This window comes from Amphiprion ocellaris, chromosome 20, assembly GCF_022539595.1.
Source record: "Amphiprion ocellaris isolate individual 3 ecotype Okinawa chromosome 20, ASM2253959v1, whole genome shotgun sequence".
In the NCBI taxonomy this organism is placed as follows: domain Eukaryota; kingdom Metazoa; phylum Chordata; class Actinopteri; family Pomacentridae; genus Amphiprion; species Amphiprion ocellaris.
In genome coordinates, this window is record NC_072785.1 from 19,917,828 (window position 1) to 19,938,708 (window position 20,881).

Here is a 20,881-nt window from a genome sequence, read left to right on the forward strand (position 1 = left end):
GTTGCCAATTTCCTTTTTACTTTTTAATGGAAAAAATCAGTATTACTTAATGATTCTTATTCAACTAGTAATTTTTGCCATAATTCAGGTAAACAGTTTTGCTTTTGTGTGTATACTTAACAAAATGTACCAATTAATGTATTTTTGATCAATTTGAGGATAGTTACTGTCCGGAGTGAAGACAGGTCCAAAAGGTGCATTGCAATTTATGATTGTGGCTCAGTATTAAAAAAACATCCTGCCAACCAGTGGTGATGAAGAATGCTGTGTTTTGGCATCCTCTGCCTCTTTTTAGCCACACCCTTCCTCATATTTAAATCTGGCATAGCTCCATTGCTTCTATACAAAGCTGAGTAGAGATGAATAGAGGTCCCTAAAACAAAAGGCAAGGATAAAAAAGTGTGTGTGTGTGTGTGTGTGTGTGTGTGTGTGTGTGTGTGTGTGTGTGTGTGTGTGTGTGTGTGTAGGTGATGCAAATGTGTATGAATGTATGTATGTATGCTTGTGTTTGGAAAAAAAGAAATATATTTACATTATTGTATAATTTCTAAATGTACACAAATGCATAAAAAAATATGTGCCCTCCTGGCTGGGTTTCTATTGCAGCTTGGCAGTGCGACAAGCTTATTAGAATGTTTTCCATGTCGTTAAATAATGTTTTGAGCCCCTGCCGTGTATACGTGATTAATTAAGGATTGACGTCTGTCGCGCTCCGTTAGACTGACACGTCGGCCAGGGGCCCAGAGTAGACTGGCCTGCCTGGCTGCTTGTGTGTTCGCGTGTGTGTGAAGGAGTGGGAGGGGAGCCTAGGGAACGTAGAGTAGAGTAGAGCAATGAGGGGGGCACACTGAGGGACCAGGCAGCATTCTCAGGCTTTTGTTGTGGCTCTGTATAATGCGTTAGGGGGCCAGAGCCAGGCTGGCTACTGAAGCATGCTCAAATTGGCCGGAGAAAAGAGTCCTCACGCCACACAATAGAGGACAGCCGCACGCCTGCTTAACATAAGAAAGTGGCTCTTATTCTCCCCCTCCTCCTTCCTCTCTGCCTTCACCCCCACCCCCCACTGCACCTAAAAAAGGACAAAAAAAAATACTTTTTCTAATATTTTCAAATCATGCATGTGCATATTTAAGCATTTTTAAATTCACAAATCTATCAATTAGACATAACATGATTAAAGTTACTATTCTTCTAGGCTAGTGAGCAAGTCACCTTACATGATTGTGCTATTTGTGAGTTAGCATATTGTTTGTGTTTAGTTTAGTTTTTTCCATATGGTTATTTCTCTGTTTTTGTACCTTTAAATAGTCTCACTTAAATGTTGAATGTTTTCTTTAGCCCACCTGGCTGTCAACTAAAAAAAATCTGCCTTCAACAGCCGTATTTTATGGACTACAAGGGAAATCCCGGTGTAAATCCTCACCATTAAAATCAACTAAGCTAAGAGGGAAATGACAGTTCCCTTGGAGGGATTCTCCTTCCAACTGACAGAGTGCCAAGGTCAGGGCTATTGTCCTGATTGCCCGTCATTCTCTGGTCACTGGTCTCACAAAGGCATGACCGTAGCACAATAGCAGTAATCTGTCTAATAGGTCTACAATCTGGACTGCAATAGTCAACAGCATATTTTGTGAAATGCAGTGAAGTGCACACAAAGCTTTATGTATTTATTCACTTTGCATTCTGAAGGTGAGATAAAGCATCAGTCATTTACTTAAAACACCCATTGAACTTGAAAGCACCTACACATAACACCATAGGTGCAAGTAGATAAACAGTTTTCCTGCCTAAGCAAAACTGACTACATCTTAACTTAGTTTCTTTTGCCACAGCAAAAGAGAGAGGTGCTATGTAATTTATATACTCTCAGATTAAAATGTGAAGGTTGACTGCTAGATCGCTGATGAGGCTTTTAATTAAACCTGTGACCTTTTAGTCATGCATTTGGGTTATATCCCTTCCCAACAGCTTGTGAAGTGAAACAGGGTGTGAACTGCAACAGGAAATCTATCCCATACTAAACTGGAAATGACCATGTTTAGCAAATGAATGCAAAAAATGTCTGATACTGTGCAGAGTGATGAAATGCCAGAGTGAACCCCGTCACCCCAGAGGCCAGCAGGTGGAAAGCGTGTGCTTTCCTGGAGATGAGGCCACATAAAAAGGCCTGAGGTGGCTCTATTCAGAGTTACGTTAATGCACCTTTTGTTGATGCGGGGGCCATTCCTACTGCCAACACAGCACCACACGTGGTTATTCCCATTCCACATTTCTCAATTCTGACTTCTATACACACACCTCAAATCATGTTCCCTGTACTTACACATACAATTGAAAGCACTTTGCATTCTACATTTGTGGCTTCCTCTAAAATGCTCATCTCAGGCAATCAAGAAACAGTTTGTTGCCTGCTAATTACCTCTGACTGCACTGCACATTATGCTTCAGAGGTCAATTACCAACAAAATGAAGGTAAAATGGGCCCTCAATCCTAAAGCTCTTTCCACCAATTTTCCACATGCAGTCCTGGTGTTGGTTTGACTTCCTACTTATTGCCTCTGTGTGTTTATTCTATCCTTCTTTTGTTGAACTGCATTCCCTGTTTACCAAAGCTTTGGGTGATTAATGTCACAGATAGATAAGTGGTCCACTTTGTGTACGTGTCTTTGTGTGTGCAACTGAGAGAGAGAAATTGTGTACATGTGTTTTTTGTTGGTTTTCTTTGTGTGTGTGTGTGTGAAGTTGCCCCTTGGTTCGGCTAGAAACAGGCTGATGTTTGAACTGTCTGATTTACACAAGTTTATGGCCAAGACGGCAGGTGTTTCTAGCTTGGACCTTGCCTTTGTACACAGATATGCACATGCATTTGTCAGATAAGAGGGTGAACAATCTTTCTGCTTTACTGCTGAGATGCTGCATTCTCATACCAATATTCTTTTTAATGAACAAGAGCATTTCTTCTGTCACTGGAGAGTGAATAAGAAAAAACCTCTTTGGTTCAGGTCTAAATATAGCATAGACAACCTGTTAACATCTTTTATGCTTTTGTCTAGTGTGGTGTTACACTGTACATACTTGAGCAGTTTGTGCAGAACCCTCTGCAGAACAGCATATGTCAGGATTGAAAGAGCACCCATCTGCCACTGCGCTGCCTGTACTTCAGCAAAACAATACCTTGTCTCTGTCTTTAATTACAGGTTTGCTTGTGTGTGTACATACATGTGACTCATGAAAGTTGGTCTTTTGTCCTCTCCCTCTTATCCACTGTGAGCAATCCATCTGCTCTCTCTCTCTCTCCCTCTCTCTCTCTCTCTCTCTCTCTTCCGCTCGCTCTCTCTCTTTCTTTTTCTTCTGTGTTTCTTTACCACTCTCTTTTTTTATGTCCTTTAGTAGCATGTACTGTTGAGTGCTTTACTCTCCTTAACACTTTTAAAAATGCTTACCCTACCTGGTGAAGTGAAAAGCTTTCTCCCTGCCACATCTCTCACATGGCAAAGTATTTCTTACTACTTCGTTCCACATTAACAAGACCCAAATGCTCATACCAAATGCAAAAACCCCAAGCTGTAACTGTAAACATACTGGAGAATTGCAAAGAAATTCAGTTTTGGTTGAGTTGTAATTCAGTGTATTCCTGTATCAAGTCCGTTGTCTGTGTCTAATAACAGAGGCATCAATGCAGAAATGATTGTTTGCCTCCTATTAATATTTATGTGTGTCTGTTCTTGTTATCAGGATGTTTTGAACACCATCATTCGCTCCTGCTCTCCTCGATTTTTCTTCCTTGGCCTGCCAGGCTTCACTATGCTGGTTGGAGATTTCATCACTGCTGCTGCCTGCGTCCTCGCCTCTGACTCCTTAGAGGTAAAACATTCAGATATATTATATGAGCCACACACAAATTTATTATTCAAAAAGGAAGCTATAGTATATTCCATATATTTAAAATTTTTTGAGTAATTCTGGTGGAACAGAACAATAAAGGAAATCATGGTTACAAAGATTTCAATAAAATGCAAAGTCAAAGGTCCTCCTTATAGGTAATGATCTACAGACGTGTTCCATCAATAACAAAGTACCCCGTAGTAATTTTTTAATTTTTTTTTTGGAAGTTTTTGACTTTTAACTATTTCAGTGTTTTTGTGAAATTGAGCAGAAATAAGAAGAGAGTCTAAAGGACCAAATAGTACAAATGTTTGAAGCTTCTTTTGTTTTCTTTGGCTTGCAAGAAAATCACAAATGCAGTCTTCAGATGTTGAATCATTGTACCTAAATATAGGACTGAGCAACTACGACTGAATTTATACCTACAAATTATTTTTCCTAATATTACATATAATTATTCATCATTACTTTCCTCCATCTTTGGGACTGAATAAACTAAACTCTTTGTGCTTAGAGAAAAATGCATGTTATGCATATAAACAAAACTTGAAGATACAAATCTTTAGTAGAAGCCTGCAGCTGTATTAGAGGAAGAAAGAGCAGTTAATTACAAATAAAACAAATAGTTGTGATTATTGAGAAACTTTAAATACAGACACATGAGCATTAAATGTGATATGTTAATGGAACTTTGTTGTGCGTAATTACTTTTGGAAACCAATGTGTTGCAGTTATTTTTTAGCAAAGTATTATGATATTAAACTAACTAGGTACCGTGGTCTTTTTCTCAAAATGAGTGCAAACATTTGATGGCACAATCTTGTGTAATTATTTGATAATATAGCTTCATGTGAACACACAGGCCTGCAGTGGACTGTGACCTGATTTGGAGCAATTAATTGAGATTATGTTGACAGACTAATACAATAACCACTCAGTGTTTACTTGCTTCCACTGTGCACGGATTTAAACCTAAGCATGGTTCAGGTAATGTAACCATCTCCAACTACATGATATATAAAGAACACTTTAGATGGACATTTACATGTGTTACTTCTTCCTTTTTTGGTTGCCTGAAATCTTCATATCTTCCATCATAGATTTATTACCTCTTTTTAGTTTCACAGCTGCTCATCAGGTGCAACATGTTCCATCTGCTTTGGAGCTGCATCCACCGCGCATGTAATCATTCATTTTGTTGTCCAACGCCTACCATGTGTCACGTCTCTCTGTTCAACATGAGCAGAATCATGAATAAAGATCAAATTAATTCTGCTAGATCCCTTCAATCCTTTTCCCTTGGATAGTGACCTTCCTGTTTCCTGGGAGTGGGTTGTTTTCATATTGGTTTAGGGAACTCATGATAGCTTGTTTTTTTTTTTTTTGTTTGTTTGTTTTCATCTCTGCTAGGCTCCAAGGATGGAGGCTCAGTCAATCCTGGGCTCCCTTGTGTGTTTCCCCAACCTTTACCTCCAGATTCCTGTACTGAAGCATATGCGTGGCTCTGATGAAATCAGTGTAGGCAATGAGGATATCAAGGTAAATAATCAAGACATGTGGTGCTTGGAGTGCAGTGATGACTTTTAAAAGCAAACCTGCTTTATCATTGTATATGAGTTGATCATCACCTGTATCAATATAGTTATAGCCTGAACATTGACCCCGTTCACATGTGGGATACGTCACGTTCTTCTGAAAATTAAGTAAAGAATGGATTGCATTGTCATTTGAGAACTAATAGCAAACCTGTTGTCTTGTCTTTTCGATTTAGGATTATCTGGTCAACATTCTGCTAGAGACAGCCACGAAGGAACACTGTGAAGGGGCAAGGTGTGATTAGCAATAGTTGTGATACATTTACTCTGAGGTTACATTGTCTTCAATCATTTTATTAGTTTGATATGGCAAGGTTTTTATGCACACACATGTATATATGTATATATATGTGTATATATGTATATATGTGTGTGTGTGTGTGTATATATATATATATATATATATATATATACACACATACACATAAGGAAATCTAAATAGTTAATGAATACTGAGCATTTACTAACCATCATATAAAAAATGTGCGCAAAGCTTTTGAAGCTTGTTTACCTTCAATAGTATCTTTGTCCTTGAATTTAAGTGTAGTTTAGTTTTCTGAATACATTTAGCACTGTTTTTACATTCTGCGTTATCCTTAAGTTAAGATATGATTGTACTCTGCTTCTGTCACTCAGGTGCATTGCTGTGTGCAGTCTGGGTCTGTGGGTGTGTGAGGAGCTAATGCAAAAAAGCATTCACCACCAGGTTAAAGATGCCATCAATGTTCTGGGAGTAACACTAAAGGTTAGTACCCCCCTGATCCATGAAGGCTTTATTGCATTGTATACACATTTACATGATATTTGCTGTTTAGCGTGTGCAACAGGATTACTCTGCCAAGGAACAATCATGTTACGATCGGCGTACGTTTGTCGTTCCGTCTGTCTGTGCGCAACATTACTCAAAAACGGATTTGGATGAAATTTTCTGGGAAGGTCAGAAATGACACAAGAACCACCTGATTAGATTTTGTCAGTGATGCAGCTAATAGTCTGGATCCACGGATTTGTTAAAGATTTCTGTATCATTGCGAGATAGCGGCGCAGCGGCATTGTAACTATGACAACAAGTGAACGCTACGTCAGCTGCCTGCTGATGATAACATGATTGCAACTCTAACACAAATCCACCGCTGCAGACTTAACGGGACTTATCCATCGGAAATTATACAACAACTGAGCAGCCTTGGCAGAGTACTGCACTCTCTGAGAGCTTTTCTTGTTTTACAGTATACAATAACACTTGCACCATTGACGGCGTTAGCAAAAATTCTTAATAGAATAAATTGCTAGCCACAGTGTCTTAAAATGAATAGGTGCAGGAAACTCTTTTTTGTTTTACCATACAAGCCCTATACTGTTTAGCTCTAACACAAATGACAGCTGATTACATAAAAGGACTGCAGAACAATTTCAACATAGTGAGGGGAGAAAAAGTGTGAGAATAAAACATGTCCAGTGATGTGACTCAGGGGTGTATTTTGGAAGAGCCCTCTTTTCTCTCTGAGTGAAGAGATGCAGAGAACCAGTAGCGGCTGTGCGTGTGTGTGTATTTTTTTTTCCAGGGAAAAGGGTTTGGGGCGGTGGCGTAATTTCCAGGCTGCTCGCTCTCAGTAGATGTGGGCCAATTTAAGCAGCTACATCTCCCAGCTTCCTGCTCGAGCAACCCCCTCTCCCCCTCCTCCCCCCTTCTCTAATGGAGCAGTAATCACTTCCCCGTACAACTTGACACACAGACTCAGCCAGCCCCAAAATAGAGGGTATAGGCTGGGTGGGGGATCTAGGGGGAAGAGTGGCACTGAGAGTCTTTTCTAAAAGCAGGTGCTGAACTCTCAGGGCCCCTTTTTGTGTTTGGCCATTTCTGCACTCCCCACATTGTCTGCCCTTGTTACATGTTGAGAGGCATTCAGCTGGAAGAAATGGGAAATTCTATTTCTCCACAAAGAATTTCAAATCACTGAAGAAATCCACATTTGAAAGAAAATTGTCAATAGCTCAATTCTTTCCTCCAATGAGTCTGGAGAAAATGAGCCACGGTTTGAAGTGAAATGAAATTATGCTGATTATCTGCACAGCGATTGAAAAACTAAATTTAAGGAAAATTACCCTGAATTTTGTCACAGTCAGAGTGTTCCTAAACTTTTGTCACCATCTTCAAGCAGCAATTTTTCTCTGCTGTTTAAGAATTCAGTATTTAAGTAAAACAGATGCATCAACAGTAAGTGGAGAATAGGTGACCATCCCAAGATGTTTCTCTCATGCAACTTTTAAGTCTAGAAATTTGCAATTACTTAAGTAATTACATAAGTAGTACTTTGTACATATGTTAATTATGTGTATATGTGCTTATATGAAGATTGCCCAGTTTTGAAATGTGTAAAGAACTTTTCTTCTGACTGCACAAACAACATTAAAATGACTATTTTTTTTTACAGTTGATTATTAAAATTATTTTGGTGAGTCAGCATTAGGCATAGTTTAGTGTGGATATCAGTTGTTTACATTTTGTTCCAATTTAATCCTAACTAAAGAACTCATTTTTTAGTAAAAAGTTTTAAACGGGCAAATCATGTATATTATATTGCTTTATTAATGCCTTTTTTCCACATTGTTAAAAATTAAAATGAGTTGGCAGCCGAGCTGATTTTTCTTCACAAGTTTGCTTTTATTTTGGAACTAGGAGGAAGCACTGTCAGTTAAACTTATATTTTTAGGAAAACAAGCAAGAAAGCAAAACGTCCCCAAGACGACACAGTAGGTTTCCAAAGTCTGAGGCCACCACTGAAGATACCTCAAGTTAGCGTGCAGAGTCCTCAAGCTGGACTACACAAATTTCTGCTAAACCTGATAACCTATCTGACATTACAATGTTCCTAAGAGCTTTTTGTGATGTTGACTTCCCATCTCTCAAGACATGTCGTGACCCTACCAAAATGTATTCCACAGATGTTTACATAGTGAACTGGAAGCGCTGAAATAGCGGATCCTGTGGACACATATCGTAAGGCGGAGTGTCAGTATAGTGGTTTTTTTCTGACTACCAGCATCAAAGTAAAATCGCTGCACCAACTGTCTTTTTTTTAGAGTGTTCTTCCTATTTTGTGCAGCCACTCTGAGCACTTCTAGTAGGAAATCTGTGAACTTTTCAGAAAGGTGCTGGTGTCCCCACTCGTGCTCCTTTTAAGGCAACCAATCATATGGGTGGGACTCGTCACCCTGGTAAGAAAATGGACGAGAAGCTTTTTTTTGCGTGTTTGTCTATCCCGAACTATGTGTTATGTCAGACAGGAATTATCACAATGAGAGGCGATGCTAGTCTACCATACAATGGCAGTTAGAGTGATGATTTGTTGTCATAGATACAAAACCTCTTCCTTCCAACACTTTTTTGATGAAGGGCTGGGATGAAGCGCTCCCCAGTTCTCTGCCAGCATTTTTCTGCCAGACAGAAAAACATATGGATACATGTCTTTACCCCACCCCAACATTTGTCGTTGCTTCCCCTCCTGAAAAGTGATTTTGAGACCACTACTCATCCTCAGAGACCACTGCTAGACAGCCGTCTTTTGACAGGACTTTTGCTGATTGTAGTCATGCATTCTTTATGTGGAAAATTCTGTGTCTGTGATGAAGCTGCTTTTCTAGCTCTCAGTGGGCAAAGCTTGCTGTACTGATCTTCAGATGGTGTGCTTACTTTTGGTCTGCCTAATCCTGCTTTGGCTGCAACTAATCCGCTTCTCTCAAAGCATTTCAGAACACTATACATTTCCCCCTCACAAACCCTATGCTAGCACAATCTATGATTTGACACTAAGAAAGCCCCTCTTTGCTCCTCTCTGACACTTTGACTTCTTTCTAATGCCGTGTTTCCTACTATCACAACGACATTAAGTCAACATCGTTTTGCTAAAAATTTGAGGCATAGCCATATTTTCAACAGGGAAACAATGGTTTCAGATTGATTTACTCAAATGAAGCTCCTTCTGGAACTTAAGGAAACAACTAAATCTGATGTCTTGTACAAAGGAGTTAACAGGGTGACTGCCGCAAAGTTGTTATACTGTTGGGATACTTCATCAATATTCTGGCACCAAATAACAACATTTTATTAAAACATGCAGGAACTCTAGACAGGTTCCTATTCCATGACTACCTGGGGTGGGGCTTTTCAGATGAATCAGGCTAAAGTGAACAGAATCTAACAAACCTGTTGTGAAGAAGGAGAAGCAGGGGAGAAATGAGAGCAGGAGAAAGAAAATTAGAGACCTATTAACTGAAGTACCACATTATTCCAATTAAATAATAATGACAAAACAGAGAGAGACACCGCCATGCAGTGACTATATACATAGTTCCAGGTTTCTGCATTATTAGGGCTGTTTTGTGTGAGTTACACAGATAACGCTTTCTGTCAAAGATGACTGTCCTGTGTTGAGTATTGTAGAATTGCTGTACCGGGACACCAACATTATCAAGGGCAGTGCACAATGATATGTTGTACCATGAGTTACTCTCCACTGCTAGTTGCTATGTATTTTTTTTAAACAAAGATCCAAGTCTTCTAAATTATTAGTCAATTTTTGCAACATTCTCTTGTTTTTCCAGTTTGGGAACAAAGCAGTGGCTCAAGTGGCCTGCGACGTGTTTCAGCTGCTCATCGCTCACTGGGAACACCTCCAGAGGTTGGAGTCCACTCTCCCGAAGAAAATTATTGAGGTGACATACAGACACGTGCACTCACGCAGCTACATTGCCATTAACCTGTGTTAACATCGAGAAATTCCTGTCAATTCATTTTACCTTTTAAATGCAGGTCTTACATAAGTTAGTAACTCGTACATATGCATACTCCACATCCCGTGGTTTTATATTCATTTCAGCACACAGCCCTGACTCAACTAATGAATAGGAGTGTGTCATCCAATTATCTTTATCCTTGTTTTGTCCCAACACAGATCTTTGTGGCCACAATAGCCTTTTTGTTGCCAAGCGCAGAGCACTCAACAGTGGAAGCAGACAAAAAGGTACATGTTGGAAAGGAGGGGACATGAAATGGCTGAGATCTAAAGGCCCTTGATCTATCATGTTGGAATGGTGCATTTGCAGAGGAATGTTTCTACTGAAGTAATTTGTTGTCTTCTTTTTTTCACGTCTGGCTCTCATCTTTTACCTGTTCCTAGCCTTTTTTTTGTATAGTAGTAATACATATTTTTATTTTAACGTTGATCAACTGAACTGAATAAGCAGCCTCTTTTTTTCTACTCTCAGTTGATGGTGTCGCTGCTGCTCTGCCTGCTGGACTGGTGCATGGCTGTACCCCTGAGTCTGCTGCTGGAGCCCATCACCATGCCCTCACTGGATGACCACACATCCCAGAAGGCCCCACTGCTGGACTACATCTACAGGGTGGGTTTCCTCATGGGATCGGAGGTGGGAAAAGCTGAAAGACCTGAAAATGGCCACTTTTTGCTGATTTATTTTTGTTGCCTTTCAAAGCATGCCTAACCTTTGCCTGCAGACACAACAACTTTAGCGTTGACACCTCCACCCCCACCATAACACATGGGCTTGCCACTTTAATTAGACTCACCTCCACTGGGACCTTATGACTATGCCTCATTTAACATTTTAGTGGTACAACAGCTTAGAAGCACCCTCCATGGCTGACACGTGTGATTGGTGGTCATCATATGTAGGAGATCCTCACAGCATTCTTTGCATTTAGTCACCCTTGTTTAAAACATGCAAAATATTCAGTATCCAATGTACGTCTGTTTTCGTCCCTCTCACTCTTTATTTTATGGTGTGACCCTGAGGATGAGGGCCAAGCTTCAGGCACAAATGAATGAGGTATTATTCATTCCCTCCTGTCTGGGCAGATGCGGTCAACGGCAGATCTTTGTAGGGATGTCACCCCTGATAAGAAATGGTCCAATTATTCAAACAGGACCCTTTGTCCATTTGATAAGCTCAGGCTATAAATGCTTGTCCTGGAGATTTGAATGGAATATGTCTTAATATGAGAGAGACTGCAGCTGCTATGAAGGCAAAGACAATTAGGCATGATTGGTTGTCTATCGGCACACAAAAGGCATGGCCCCTCTTGGTTTCATTCAAGGCATCACAAGGTGTGATAATATTAATGTAATATCAAGACCCAAATCTGTACATTTGCACAGATCCGTTGGCTGCTAATTATTATGTGTGCAAAGCAGAGAATATCTTCGTGTATAGAATACATTTCGCTTTTCGTCACCAGTGAGTGTTACTGATATGTTTTTTTTATGCGCCACCTTCCTTTGAGTATAATTTTAAGTTTTAAAAAGCTTGAAATCTTGTCTTTTCCAAATCATCAACCTCAATAAAACTAATCAAAAGGCTGCTGTGCTTCCCAAGGTACAGAGAAAAGTGAAAAGTTGTTTTGGTGATTAACAGCATGCCCATCATTGTAAAAAGCAACATTGCACTAGACCTTATTGGTTCACTGAGGTTCTGCTCAAGCTTCTCCATCTGCTCTCTGCCTGCCTCAGTAGCCAGCTGCACCACCCTTGTGTGTATATGTGTGCATGCATGTTTATGTGTGTAAGGGAGAGAGAGAGCAAGGATATGTACAGTTCTGCTTAGGCGCACGTCTCTGCGTTTTTATTATTTCTTTTATGTGTGTACATAGTGTACTCGCATCTCCATACAATATGTGCCTTTCTAACTACAGTATGCTTATTTCACTGTGTATTACCGTCCAGGAACTGTTGCTATGTGAAGTGCAGTCACTTAGTTGTCAAGCACAGCCGTGGGTTTTCCCCCCTCCCTTTCTACCTCTCCACAGAGGAAGCTCGTTGGGGCCTTGGTGTAGCAGCTGTTTGGTTCAGGTCTTTTCAGCATCAAGCCTTCAATCCCTCCCCCATGCACCCAGAGGTCTGCTCAGTAGAATCATCCACATACTGTCTACATTGCCCCACACAATACTGTTTCACATGGCAGAGCCAGCCTGCCTCTCTGAGCGTCTCTCAGCCAAGTGTGAGCGTATGTGTGTACTGAATGGGATTAGCCTTTGCATGGCTTTACTCAAGTTGCTCCACTTTGAATGAGAGGCACCCTCATCTACATACATTAGGCATATGTTTTACTCCCTCAAATGGTATCGTTACTTCCACTCATATACATAATACAGGTGTGTTTGCGCGTGTGTGCACACATGCATGTATATGTGGATAAGCGTGCATGTTTGTGGTGGGAGCTGAGCACAAGGATAAAGTCTTAATTAAATCAAACAGTGTAAACCTGTCCAATGGCTGTAATCAACTGCCCCAGTGCGCCTTATCTAGCACTGCCAACGGATGCTCTGCCATCTGTTATGTAGATCGATACACTCACACATCACAGGAGAAATGGATTAGTGGCAATAAAGACCCTCTTTTCTGTCCCTCTCTCCCTCCCTCTCACCATAGCCTTATGATGTAAATAGACCATATATTCCCCTTTCACATGCTCCTGGATCATGCCAATCAATAGCAGGCCTACAGAAACATCACTGTACTTGGTTTTATTAGACAACGCCATATCAAACAAGATCATGATTTTGAACGTGACAGTTGAAGTTCAGTCTTAAAAGTACCTCCCATGTCACTTTGTAGAAATCTAGCCATTAGGCATTCTTTGTGTGGACATAATCACTAAGTTCTACTTTATTTTTTACCGTCCCTCAGGTGCTGCACTGCTGTGTGTCCGGTTCCACCCTGCACACCCAGCAGAGCCACTATCTCCTCACTCTGTCAGATTTGTCCAGTGACTATGACCTCATGTTGGGTCAGGTTAAGAGCTTCGAGCCACCACCCTCCCAGACAGCCAACACAGAGTTTGGCAACTTACTCACTGTAGCCGAAGGTAAGGTCACATAATAGTGCCATTTCTCTGTGATGTGTTTTGGGGGGCATCTGAATATCCTTTTTAATGAACTGGACTACAGATACAATGATGTTTGGTTTGTAGAGCTAACTCCAACACAAGACTTTCTTAAAATGCTTTTCTGTGTGTATGTTTTGTGTATGTTAAATGAAAGAACTTTTCAACATTTTTCTTTAGTGTTAATAGACTTTTGCATGTGACGTAACCAGTCAGATACACACATGGACAACATTGTTGGTACCCCTCGGTTAACAAAAGAAAAACCCACAATGGATACAGAAATAATTTGAATCTGACAAAGGTAATAATAAATAAAAATTCTATGAAAATTATCCAATGAAAATCATACACTGCTTTTGAACCTTGGTTCAACAGAGTTATTTTAAAAATAAACTAATAGAATACAATAGAATAGAATGTGCTTTATTGTCATTATACAGTGTATAACGAGATTGGAGAGCTTCTCCTTTTCAGTGCAAAAAATCTTAAAGATAGTGCAAAACAGTCTATTTACAAATGTACAGTATAAATAGGGTGAATATAAATAGCAGAGTGAATGAGGCAGTGGTGTATATTGCACATTTCACATTGTATTTTTGACTGGGTGTGAGACATGAGACGTGAGAGTTCAGGGTGGCGATGGCTCTCGGAAAGAAGCTGTTTTTAAGTCTATTTGTCCTCGCTTTAATACATCTGTAATGCCTTCCAGAGTGCAACAGATCAAAAAGCTGATAACCGGGGTGTGAACTGTCCTTGATGATGTTCTGAGCTCTGCTGAGGCACCGGGTGGAGTAGATGTCCATGAGAGAGGGGAGAGGACAGCCAACAATCCTCTGTGCTGCTTTGACTGTCCTCTGAAGCCTCGCTCTGTCTGCCTCAGTGCAGCTCCCGTACCAGGTGGAAAGATGGTTTGGTGACATGGTGTGTACCACACTAAACATGGACCAGAGGAAGCCAAGGAGAGAGTTGTCTCAGGAGATTAGAAAGAAAATTCTAGACAGGCATGTTAAAGGTAAAGGCTATAAGACCATCTCCAAGCAGCTTGATGTTCCTGTGACTACAGTTGCACATATCATTCAGAAATTTAAGATCCATGTAGCCAACCTCCCTGGACGTGGCCACAGGAGGAAAATTGATGACAAATGGAAGAGACGGATAATAGAAATGGTAACAAAAGAGCCCAGAACAACCTCTAAAGACATTAAAGGTGAACTCCAAGGTCAAGGTACATCACTGTCAGATCGCACCATCCGTCGTCGTTTGAGCCAAAGTAGACTTCATGGGTGACGACCAAGGAGGACACCACTGTTGAAAAAAAATCATAAAAAAGCCAGACTGGACTTTGCCAAACTGCATGTTGACAAGCCACAAAGCTTCTGGGAGAATGTTCTATGGACAGACGAGACAAAACTGGAACTTTTTGGCAAGACACATCAGCTCTATGTTCACAGACGCAAAAATGAAGCATATCAAGAAAAGAACACTGTCCCTACTGTGAAACATGGAGGAGGCTCTTATGTTCTGGGGCTGCTTTGCTGCATTTGGCACAGGGTGTCTTGAATCTGTGCAGGTACAATGAAATCTCATGACTATCAAGGTATTCTAGAGAGAAATGTGCTGCCAGTGTCAGAAAGCTTGGTCTCAGTCGCAGGTCATGGGTCTTGCAACAGGATAATGAGCCAAAACACACAGCTAAAAACAGCCAAGAATGGCTAAGAGGAAAACATTGGACTATTCTGAAGTGGCCTTCTATGAGCCCTGATCTAAATCCTATTGAACATCTGTGGAAGGAGCTGAAACATGCCGTCTGGAGAAGGCACCCTTCAAACCTGAGACAACTGGAGCAGTCTGCTCATGAGGAGTGGACCAGAATACCTGCTGAGAGGTGCAGAAGTCTCATTGACAGTTACAGAAATGGTTTGATTGCAGTGATTGCCTCAAAAGGTTGTGAAACAAAATATTAAGTTAAGGGTACCATCATTTTTGTCCAGGCCTGTTTCATGAGTTTATTTTTTTAAATAATTCTGTTAAACCACAGTTCAAAAGCAATGTCTGATTTTCATTGGGTAATTTTCATAAAATTTTTATTTATTATTACTTTTGTCAGATTTAAATTATTTTTGTGACCATTGTGGGTTTTTCTTTCATAAACCGAGGGGTACCAACAATTTTGTCCACGTGTGTAGTGCTGTGGGTGGGACATTACTTAACACCTAGTGCAATATGTGTTGCATGTGTAGATATGTACAGACACTTGTGTGAGAGAGTAAAAACTTGCAGTTAGTTGTTACTGCCAGCTCATGATGACAATCCCTCTCCACACTTTGACACACTACTTTCAGCTCCATACTATACTTCTTACAGTATGGAGCGCCCCCGCTCCAAAACATCATCCAAAAAGGTTACAGGTAAAAGCTATCTCTAAGTAGCCCATCCATTTGGAGCCTCTCCATTAAATGTCAATATCTTATTAAAAGTATGAAAAAGAAATCAACCATCACAGGGAATGGAATGTTCACATTAGTGCTCAGCCCTAAAGAGAAGACCCATTATGAGGTTTAGATAAAAATGCTGGGTTTTTTCCTTCTTTTTTGTGACCTTGTGATTCCATTAGGCAATATAGTCGTCTCTCTCCCTCATGTCCTTAACTTCTAAAAAATCCCCAAAGCCCAAAGTGCAGTGTGTACTGAAACAATGTAAGATATTTGAACAGTAGCTTTTGTCAGGAAAATTTCATTGCACTTTTGCTTTTTGGTGCAAAGCTGCACGGTGTCTTGGTCGAAATAACAAAACACTATCAAAAGGGCAAACCAAAGAGTGCCGGCCTTGTTATATTCATGCCCTCACCTCATATTGATCAAGTCACATCAAAGGACCAGTGCATCTCTAATGCAGCTTGGCCTGCTTTCTAAAGAGCTTTCTCCACTTTGATGGGGGATGATGGTATTGATAGCACTGTCAAAATGCAAGAGTACATCTTCTTGTTTTTCCCACATCACTGTAGAATAAAGCATGTCACGTCTTTCACTTGGAAGCAAAAACATGTGCATTTACATAAATGCAATCCACAAAGTACAGTTCTATTCAGCAGCCTGTAAAGATGGTGGTTCTCATTAGCACTTGGCCAGTCTCAACGCTTATCCATTGTAAGAAGACTCAATGGGCTTTTCAAAGTTGTCTCTTATGATTAGATGCTACCTACTTAGAGGTGTGCTGGCCATTCATTGTGAGAAATGAATAAAGTACCCCCATTAGTAATCATAAATGAGATTTGGCTTTGTGTAAAAAGAGCTAATAGAGGTGATAGCATGTCTACACACAAATGTGGGGCTTTTTAAGTATGGTTAGCTAAGTCTTCGCTCAATATATTATAAAAGATAGCCACATGAGCAGCAGCATTCTAAACCCAGCCGTAATTTTTGCTATTGATTACGTTTTACACTCACATGTATTTTCCTTTAGAGGAGGTCTTAGTATTTTAATCCTGCTGCCCTCATTGTCCCACCAGAAAAGCGTCGCCGAAACATGGAGCTGATACCTCTGACAGCACGGATGGTCATGACACACCTGGTGAACCATCTAGGTCATCATCCTCTGAGCGGTGGCCCTGCTCTTCTTCACAGCCTAGTGAGCGAAAATCACGACAACCCATACGTGGAGTCATCCGAGTTGTCCTCTGAGGTCTTTAAAAGCCCCAACCTGCAGCTGTTTGTCTTCAATGACAGCACACTGGTGTCCTACCTACAGATACCAGCCGAGACACCTACTGTTGGACAGCCCCCAAAACCCTCCTCCCAAGTGCGTGTCATTGTCCGAGACATCTCGGGCAAGTACTCTTGGGATGGTGCAATCCTCTACTGCACCACGCAGGAAGACTCTGTTGATTTGGGTGTTTTTAGTGCAGTTGACCATCCTCTTTCAATGACCACTACAGTCCCTCACAGCAGAAACCAGCCCAGTTCTCCAATAAAGGGACCATACAAAGATCACTGCTCGGTCTCAGACTCGTTGTCTAGCTGTTGTGAGGAGGATGAAATCGATGTTCTGGATACACTTTTGGAGGACCTCGGCCACAGCAGCCCAGAATGCTTGCCCCAGCCTCGACTCAAACTAAACCAGCCAGCCCCTTCACCCCACGGCATGAACCTGGAGCAAGAGAGCGCCATCCTGGAAGCCATTCTCCGGCAGACCCAGCAGGAGGAGGAGCAAGTGAGAAGATGGGATGCTGATGTCAGCTTTCGGGCTGCCTGCCAGAAGGAACCCTCCCACCAGGAACCAAAAGCTCCTTTTTACTTCTGCCGGCTGCTGCTTAATGATCTTGGCATGAATTCATGGGATCGCAGGTATTACCAACTGAAATTGGCTACAGTCATTCGTCTGGTTTAGACTGTACAAGAGACAGAAAGTGATAGAGGAAAGACGGAGTGTATGATGCAATTCAAGGATCTGTGGCCCATTTGTCACCTAGTTTAGTTTTTCATATTTCTGTCTACAAATAAAAGGAAAAACATAAAACACAAAATTGTGTTATGGATAATCTCTCCAGTCTGATACTAAGTTTCTTCCATCATCTTTAAAGTAAGTCAGTTGTTGGCTCATTATTCAAACAGAGAAATCGTGAAGTTAAGGCCACATTGCAGTCTGGAGGAGTAATCTCCTCTCCACAGGATAAATGTTCCTAGCTGTTTTCACTAACATCTGCCTTGCAGAGCTACATCTTTGCAGTGCTACCCCGTAAATTAAAAGCTTACACCTCTTAATGGTGATGGTACAAGGCACACAGAGCAAGTAGGAGATTGTGGTTTGCACCTGTGGCTTTTTGCCTTTGACAAACAAAACTGCAGTACAAAACTTAGGTGGAAAACTTCTTTTTTCAGCAATTTCCTCCTGGTAATTTATTCCACAATTGGCTGTTCATGCTGCCGGAGCAACAGATTCTTGAGTTGTGGTTTATATACATGAGTGATATTATTAAGTCTAATCACAATTGTTTTTGTCGAACAGGAAAAGCTTCCATTTGCTGAAGAAAAACTCTAAACTCTTAAGGGAACTGAAGAACTTGGATTCAAGGCAGTGGTAAGGCTCACTCTAATACTTAATATCACATTTGTCCTGTAGAAATGAGATTTGTCTGTCATGTGAACATGGGAATGCCTGTAATTTAGTGACCTTTGCTAATCCTTAAACTGCTTCTGCAGCCTACACATGAGCTTGTTTATATTAAAAAAAGTCATGCAGTTACTCGAATAGCATTATGTTGCCCTCTTCCTCCCCCATGATTTTCCTAATCTGTTCCAGCCCCTGCTGGTCACAGCCCTGGAAGTATCCCACTATCACTCTGGTTGTCCTTCTCTAACTGTGTCTCTCTTAGCCCAATCAATAAGTACTTCACACATTGCTAATAACAGGAGCTTATTAAAGAATGCCCCCAGGATTGAACCTTATTTTCCCAGATGGCCAGACTTAGTTGAGAAATAACCTGTGCGAAAGCATGCAGAGTGCCCTAAATCTACCCCAGCACAATGTACTGCCATGGCAACAGGGAAAGTAGAGAGGGGGGCTTTGCTTCCATTTTTAAAAAAAATCATGTTAACGCTGGAGAGATAGTGGACAAATTTTGCTGGGAACCATGTTTTTAATCACATTCTGATATTCTGATTTTATTCAACAACACAACTGCACTTAGAGGCATGGTTTACTTTGATTAGTAAAGTGTAGCTGTTTGAGTTATTGGATTCCATATTAAAGTATTTTTATCTGAAGTAGCTATAGATTTTCAAGTTTAGCCATATTTGTAAAATTTGCATCTGTGTTGTTCTTTAAACGTTGGCTTGTCTGTTTTGTTCTCCAGTCGAGAGACACACAAGATTGCTGTGTTCTACATTGGAGAAGGCCAAGAAGATAAGTGCTCCATCTTGTCTAACAGTGCAGGCAGCCAGGCCTTTGAAGACTTTGTATCTGGACTGGGATGGGAGGTGCAAACAACAACACCTTTAAAAACAACACACGCTGTACCCACAGTTGCAGGCTAAATATGCATACACTCCCTGTCCACATAAGCACACTCAGAACACACTAAATTGTACTTGTATCCTGCAGGTGGACCTCGCCACTCACTGTGGCTTCATGGGGGGCCTCCAGAGGAATGGCAGCACAGGTCTAACAGCTCCTTACTATGCTACCTCCACTGTGGAAGCCATTTTCCATGTCTCCACGCGTATGCCATCTAATTCTGATGACTGCCTCACCAAAAAGGTAAAAAGTTCAGTTTGTGTTTCTGATTTGTTTTTAACCTGTATTACGATACATTCTGGCAGTGACATCTGAAATACTCTGCTGAGTATTTTAATTAAAGAGAAAACTAATGCTTTGTCCATTTGATGCGGTGAAATGGCTACATAGCCATGCCTGTCCACAGCAGTATGTTGTTGTAGCCTTCAGCTCTGTGTTAAGCTGTGATCAGGAGGTGTGACTCCAGAGTGCGGGCATTGATTAGTGACCCTGGCCAGGAAGGCCTGAGGAGTAGAGAATCGCAGGCGCGTGAGTGAAGAGAGGGCATGTGCCGCTGTGGTAATGACTATGATTCTGCTAGCCCCTGCCCCCCTCCCTGTGTGCTGTGACCAGGGCCTGGATTCAGCCATTAGCTCTCCCTGCTAGGGCAGGCGCCGGCCGGATGCCGGCAGGATCCTTTTATCCAATTCCTGCTGCCGCCACAGGAGCGATCGATTGGGTTCTGCAGTGGGATTCTGAGCAGTAGTGCAGCAGTAGCAGTTAGCGCGAAGAAATGAGCCGCAAGGCCCCTGCCCGTGCTGCCAATCTTCTCATACAGTACCCTGCTGAGAAGGGAAATTCATCAGTCTCTCCTCATATCCAACCACATTTCAGCCCTCAACAGACTTCTCCTCCCTTCTCCATTTCACAAATAATCCCCTACTCATTCCAAACCCATTCTGAACCTGTGCTTAGTGGCCACAAAAATTAGTTAGACAGGAAAGATTTTCACTTAACTTGGCCAGAGTGAGGCATTGGAGTGGTGCCCATGCTCAGAGGGGAGAGTGCTGCCACTCCGCTTCCATTCATTTCACCAGGAACTTTTGTAACTGCTCATGGGCACCTTGCAAAGATCTCCACACCAACCACAGGCCCAACAGAAATTGGCAGGCTGGCTGGATGCGTGAATGCTTCAGAAAAGAATGGGAGACAAAAGAGAGGAGAAAGTGGTATGAAGAATTGGAATGAGAAACAGGCTTTGTCTGTGTCCAAGTAGGATGTTTCTCTGTCAATTTAAAAATAACACTTTTAGTCCAGCAGTCACCCACTTTACTGCCTGTAACCATAGAGGCATACTGTGGGGGAGACATGGATGGGGTAGCTCTTGCTGAGCAGATTGCCTGTTTGAAGATGATGGAGGAGGGGGAAACAGCTAAACCAAAAAGAAAAGAGGGAAAAACCATGAATTCCTCAATCCAATTGTGGGTTTTAGGGCAGTGCAGGCT

General features: G+C 41.4%; 1 protein-coding gene across 7 annotated transcripts in view; it reads left to right on the plus strand.

Annotated features, from left to right (window-relative positions):
- Positions 1 to 20,881, plus strand: part of ralgapa2 (Ral GTPase activating protein catalytic subunit alpha 2) — a 99,470-nt gene that overhangs the window by 45,403 nt on the left and 33,186 nt on the right. For all 7 annotated transcript variants that reach the window (XR_004848689.2, XM_035955700.2, XM_035955705.2 and 4 more), the window contains 12 exons: positions 3,736 to 3,864; positions 5,296 to 5,424; positions 5,657 to 5,715; positions 6,117 to 6,225; positions 10,086 to 10,196; positions 10,436 to 10,504; positions 10,749 to 10,886; positions 13,187 to 13,364; positions 16,894 to 17,728; positions 18,390 to 18,461; positions 19,237 to 19,360; positions 19,485 to 19,640. Coding sequence is in view for 6 of the 7 variants with exons in the window: in XM_035955700.2 (XP_035811593.2) it covers positions 3,736 to 3,864; positions 5,296 to 5,424; positions 5,657 to 5,715; positions 6,117 to 6,225; positions 10,086 to 10,196; positions 10,436 to 10,504; positions 10,749 to 10,886; positions 13,187 to 13,364; positions 16,894 to 17,728; positions 18,390 to 18,461; positions 19,237 to 19,360; positions 19,485 to 19,640 (2,109 nt within the window). In the remaining variant the exon portion in view is untranslated. The remainder of the gene's footprint in view (positions 1 to 3,735; positions 3,865 to 5,295; positions 5,425 to 5,656; positions 5,716 to 6,116; positions 6,226 to 10,085; positions 10,197 to 10,435; positions 10,505 to 10,748; positions 10,887 to 13,186; positions 13,365 to 16,893; positions 17,729 to 18,389; positions 18,462 to 19,236; positions 19,361 to 19,484; positions 19,641 to 20,881) is intronic.